The sequence below is a fragment of the Solenopsis invicta genome, chromosome 12, assembly GCF_016802725.1.
Source record: "Solenopsis invicta isolate M01_SB chromosome 12, UNIL_Sinv_3.0, whole genome shotgun sequence".
NCBI lineage: Eukaryota > Metazoa > Arthropoda > Insecta > Hymenoptera > Formicidae > Solenopsis > Solenopsis invicta.
The window spans coordinates 12,967,445-12,973,307 of record NC_052675.1 but is presented as its reverse complement, the minus strand read 5'-3'; the positions used below and the strand labels follow the sequence as shown (position 1 = coordinate 12,973,307).

The 5,863-nt window shown below is 37.4% G+C and overlaps 1 protein-coding gene across 1 annotated transcript; it reads left to right on the top strand.

Moving 5' to 3' along the window:
- Positions 1–2,530: 2,530 nt before the first annotated feature.
- On the top strand, positions 2,531–3,046 carry LOC120359100. Its single transcript, XM_039455419.1, has one exon. It carries the CDS (start codon positions 2,531–2,533, stop codon positions 3,044–3,046), a length of 516 nt encoding a protein of 171 aa, XP_039311353.1.
- Positions 3,047–5,863: the final 2,817 nt, after the last annotated feature.

Sequence of the window (5,863 nt, the reverse complement as noted above, 5' to 3'; positions counted from 1 at the left end):
TATTGCGGTAAAATTCGTTTTTTTCCTAATTTCTCCAATATCTCTGTCTTCTAATAGCCCCCCGAAGATTTCTAACTTTTATGATAATGGATCGAATCATTAACGTGAAAATGGAAAGACTTATATCAGTCAAAGTTCGAAATCTTTGAGGAAAATTTTTTTTGCAAATTTTTCCAATTTCTCTGTGTTCTGATAGCCCCGAGAAGAGTGCTAACTTTTATCATGATGGATCGAATCGCTAAAGTGAAAAACGAAAGTGTTATATCAGTCAAAGTTCGTAATATTCCGGTAAAATTCGTTTTTTTCCTAATTTCTCCAATATCTCTGTCTTCTGATAGCCCCTCGAAGAGTTCTAACTTTTATGATAATTTATCGAATCATTAACGTGAAAAAGGGAAGACTTATATCAGTCAAAGTTCGAAATTTTTGAGGAAAATTTTTTTTGCAAATTTTTCCAATTTCTCTGTGTTCTGATAGCCGCGAGAAGAGTGCTAACTTTTATCATGATGGATCGATACGCTAAAGTGAAAAACGAAAGTGTTATATCAGTCAAATTTCGTAATATTTCAGTAAAATTCGTTTTGTTTCCTAATTTCTCCACTATATCTGTCTTCTGATAGCCCCTCGAAGAGTTCTAACTTTTATGATAATTTATCGAATCATTAACGTGAAAAGGGAAAGACTTATATCAGTCAAATTTCGAAATATTTGAGGAAAATTTTTTTGCAAATTTTTCCAATTTCTCTGTGTTCTGATAGCCCCGAGAAGAGTGCTAACTTTTATCATGATGGATCGAATCGCTAAAGTGAAAAACGAAATTGTTATATCAGTCAAAGTTCGTAATATTCCGGTAAAATTCGTTTTCTTCCTAATTTCTCCAATATCTCTGTCTTCTGATAGCCCCCCGAAGAGTTCTAACTTGTATGGTAATGGATCGAATCATTAACGTGAAAATGGAAAGACTTATATCAGTCAAAGTTCGAAATTTTTGAGGAAAATTTTTTTTGCAAATTTTTCCAATTTCTCTGTGTTCTGATAGCCCCGAGAAGAGTACTAACTTTTATCATGATGGATCGAATCGCTAAAGTGAAAAACGAAATTGTTATATCAGTCAAAGTTCGCAATATTCCGGTAAAATTCGTTTTCTTCCTAATTTCTCCAATATCTCTGTCTTCTGACAGCCCCCCGAAAAGTTCAAACATTTATGATAATTTATCGAATCATTAACGTGAAAAAGGAAAGACTTATATCAGTCAAAGTTCGAAATTTTTTAGGAAAATTTTTTTTGCAAATTTTTCCAATTTCTCTTTGTTCTGATAGCCGCGAGAAGAGTGCTAACTTTTATCATGATGGATCGAATCGCTAAAGTGAAAAACGAAAGTGTTATATAAGTCAAAGTACGTAATATTTCAGTAAAATTCGTTTTTTTCCTAATTTCTCCAATATCACTGTCTTCTGATAGCCCCCCGAAGAGTTCTAACTTTTATGATAATTTATCGAATCATTAACGTGAAAAAGGGAAGACTTATATCAGTCAAAGTTCGAAATTTATGAGGAAAATTTTTTTTGCAAATTTTTCCAATTTCTCTGTGTTCTGATAGCCCCGAGAGGATTGCTAACTTTTATCATGATGGATCGAATCGCTAAAGTGAAAAACGAAAGTGTTATATCAGTCAAAGTTCGTAATATTGCGGTAAAATTCGTTTTTTTCCTAATTTCTCCAATATCTCTGTCTTCTAATAGCCCCCCGAAGATTTCTAACTTTTATGATAATGGATCGAATCATTAACGTGAAAATGGAAAGACTTATATCAGTCAAAGTTCGAAATCTTTGAGGAAAATTTTTTTTGCAAATTTTTCCAATTTCTCTGTGTTCTGATAGCCCCGAGAAGAGTGCTAACTTTTATCATGATGGATCGAATCGCTAAAGTGAAAAACGAAAGTGTTATATCAGTCAAAGTTCGTAATATTCCGGTAAAATTCGTTTTTTTCCTAATTTCTCCAATATCTCTGTCTTCTGATAGCCCCTCGAAGAGTTCTAACTTTTATGATAATTTATCGAATCATTAACGTGAAAAAGGAAAGACTTATATCAGTCAAAGTTCGAAATATTTGAGGAAAATTTTTTTTGCAAATTTTTCCAATTTCTCTGTGTTCTGATAGCCCCGAGAAGAGTGCTAACTTTTATCATGATGGATCGAATCGCTAAAGTGAAAAACGAAAGTGTTATATCAGTCAAAGTTCGTAATATTCCGGTAAAATTCGTTTTCTTCCTAATTTCTCCAATATCTCTGTCTTCTGATAGCCCCCCGAAGAGTTCTAACTTTTATGATAATGGATCGAATCATTAACGTGAAAATGGAAAGACTTATATCAGTCAAAGTTCGAAATTTTTGAGGAAAATTTTTTTTGCAAATTTTTCCAATTTCTCTGTGTTCTGATAGCCGCGAGAAGAGTGCTAACTTTTATCATGATGGATCGAATCGCTAAAGTGAAAAACGAAATTGTTCAGGAAGTGTGGCGCCTCCAAATGAGGAGACGCGCTGTCGAGGACTGGGGCGAGAGCCTGGCTTTGGATGGGCCGGGCTCTCGCGTCGTCGGCGCCATCAAGCCCGTTCTCTTGGAATGGGTGGGCCGGCGACGCTTCGGATCTCTGACGTACAGGCTGGGGCAGGTGCACACCGGGCATGGCTGCTTCGGTGAGTTCCTGCACCGCATAGGCCGTGAACCCACCAGTGTGTGCCACCACTGCGGGGCCCTGATGGACTCGGCGGATTACACCCTGCTGGAGTGTCCAGCGTGGGATGCTGACCGCCGGGTCCTACTTGAGGCCCTTTCCATCAACCAGGTAGACTTCTCCCTGGAGAGCATGGTGCGTGCCATGCTTGAAGGGGAGGAGCACTGGGCAGCCGCGCTCTCCTTCTGCGAGTCCGTTATCTCGCAGAAGGAGAGCGAAGAAAGACGAAGGGAGTCGGCCCCGAACGCCGAACCCTGCAGGAGAAAGAAACCGGGGAGAAGGGCCCGAGCTTTCGCACGGGCCCTCTAACACTCACCAACATCAGTCGCGGGCTGGAGGTAGGTCGTGCGAGCGCGCCCGTCCCGCCAGGCCGCGACTGCCGGGAGCTGCAGGGATGGGGTGCGGGGGCACCTTATCCCATTGCACGCAGCTCCCCAGTAGGGGAGACCGTTGCGCGGTGGTCCCGCAACGATCTCCAGTTAGGACGACTCTCTCTCTCGAGAGGGAGAAGGGGGCTCGGGGGGGCGCCCGATGGAGTATGCCTCTGCAATCCCGTGGCGCCCCCCCACGTCCCATGTTAAGGGGGCCACCATGGGGTTTTAGCCGGTAAGAGTCCGGCATAACCGTCTCCCTTTCCCCCGGAAGGGAGGGGTATCCATGAGGATTTCCCCATGTAAAAAAAAAAAAAAAAAAACGAAAGTGTTATATCAGTCAAAGTTCGTAATATTCCGGTAAAATTCGTTTTTTTCCTAATTTCTCCAATATATCTGTCTTCTAATAGCCCCCCGAAGATTTCTAACTTTTATGATAATGGATCGAATCATTAACGTGAAAATGGAAAGACTTATATCAGTAAAAGTTCGAAATATTTGAGGAAAATTTTTTTTGCAAATTTTTCCAATTTCTCTGTGTTCTGATAGCCCCGAGAGGAGAGCTAACTTTTATTATGATGGATCGAATCGCTAAAGTGAAAAACGAAAATGTTATATCAATCAAAGTTCGTAATATTCCGGTAAAATTCGTTTTCTTCCTAATTTCTCCAATATCTCTGTCTTCTGATAGCCCTCCGAAGAGTTCTAACTTTTATGGTAATGGATTGAATCATTAACGTGAAAATGGAAAGACTTATATCAGTCAAAGTTCGAAATTTTTGAGGAAAATTTTTTTTGCAAATTTTTCCAATTTCTCTGTGTTCTGATAGCCCCGAGAAGAGTGCTAACTTTTATCATGATGGATCGAATCGCTAAAGTGAAAAACGAAAGTGTTATATCAGTCAAAGTTCGAAATATTTCAGTAAAATACGTTTTTTTCCTAATTTCTCCAATATCTCTGTCTTCTGATAGCCCCCCGAAAAGTTCAAACTTTTATGATAATTTATCGAATCGTTAACGTGAAAAATGAAAGACTTATATCAGTCAAAGTTCGAAATTTTTTAGGAAAATTTTTTTTGCAAATTTTTCCAATTTCTCTTTGTTCTGATAGCCGCGAGAAGAGTGCTAACATTTATCATGATGGATCGAATCGCTAAAGTGAAAAACGAAAGTGTTATATAAGTCAAAGTACGTAATATTTCAGTAAAATTCGTTTCTTTCCTAATTTCTCCAATATCACTGTCTTCTGATAGCCCCCCGAAGAGTTCTAACTTTTATGATAATTTATCGAATCATTAACGTGAAAAAGGGAAGAGTAAATATCTTTCAAAGTTCGAAATTTATGAGGAAAATTTTTCTTGCAAATTTTTCCAATTTCTCTGTGTTCTGATAGCCCCGAGAGGAGTGCTAACTTTTACCATGATGGATCGAATTGCTAAAGTGAAAAACGAAAATGTTATATCAATCAAAGTTCGTAATATTCCGGTAAAATTCGTTTTCTTCCTAATTTCTCCAATATCTCTGTCTTCTGATAGCCCCCCGAAGAGTTCTAACTTTTATGGTAATGGATCGAATCATTAACGTGAAAATGGAAAGACTTATATCAGTCAAAGTTCGAAATCTTTGAGGAAAATTTTTTTTGCAAATTTTTCCAATTTCTCTGTGTTCTGATAGCCGCGAGAAGAGTGCTAACTTTTATCATGATGGATCGAATCGCTAAAGTGAAAAACGAAGGTGTTATATCAGTCAAAGTTTGTAATATTTGAGTAAAATTTGTTTTTTTCTTAATTCATCCAATATCACTGTGTTCTGATAGCCCCCCGAAGAGTTCTAACTTTTATGATAATGGATCGAATCGTTAACATGAAAAAGGAAAGACTTATATCAATCAAAATTCGAAATATTTGAGGAAAATTTTTTTGGCGAATTTCTCCAATATCTCTGTGTTCTGATAGCCCCCCGAAGAGTTCTAACTTTTATGATAATGGATCGAAACGCTAACGTGAAAAATGAAAGACTTATATCAGTCACAGTTCGAAATTTTTGAGGAAAATTTTTTTTTGCGAATTTCTCCTATTTCTCTGTGTTCTGATAGCTCCCAGAAGAGTTCTAACTTTTATCATGATGGTTCGAATCGCTAAAGTGAAAAACGAAATAGTTATATCAGTCAAAGTTCGTAATATTTCAGTAAAATTCGTTTTTTTCCTAATTTCTCCAATATCTCTGTCTTCTGATAGCCCCCCGAAGAGTTCTAACTTTTATGATAATGGATCGAATCATTAACGTGAAAAAGGAAAGACTTATATCAGTCAAAGTTCGAAATTTTTGAGGAAAATTTTTTTTGCAAATTTTTCCAATTTCTCTGTGTTCTGATAGCCCCGAGAAGAGTGCTAACTTTTATCATGATGGATCGAATCGCTAAAGTGAAAAACGAAAGTGTTATATCAGTCAAAGTTCGTAATATTTCAGTAAAATACGTTTTTTTCCTAATTTCTCCAATACCTCTATCTTCTGATAGCCCCCCCGAAGAGTTCAAACTTTTATGATAATTTATCGAATCATTAACGTGAAAAAGGAAAGACTTATATCAGTCAAAGTTCGAAATCTGTGAGGAAAATTTTTTTTGCAAATTTTTCCAATTTCTCTGTGTTCTGATAGTCCCGAGAAGAGTGCTAACTTTTATCATGATGGATCGAATCGCTAAAGTGAAAAACGAAAGTGTTATATAAGTCAAAGTACGTAATATTTCAGTAAA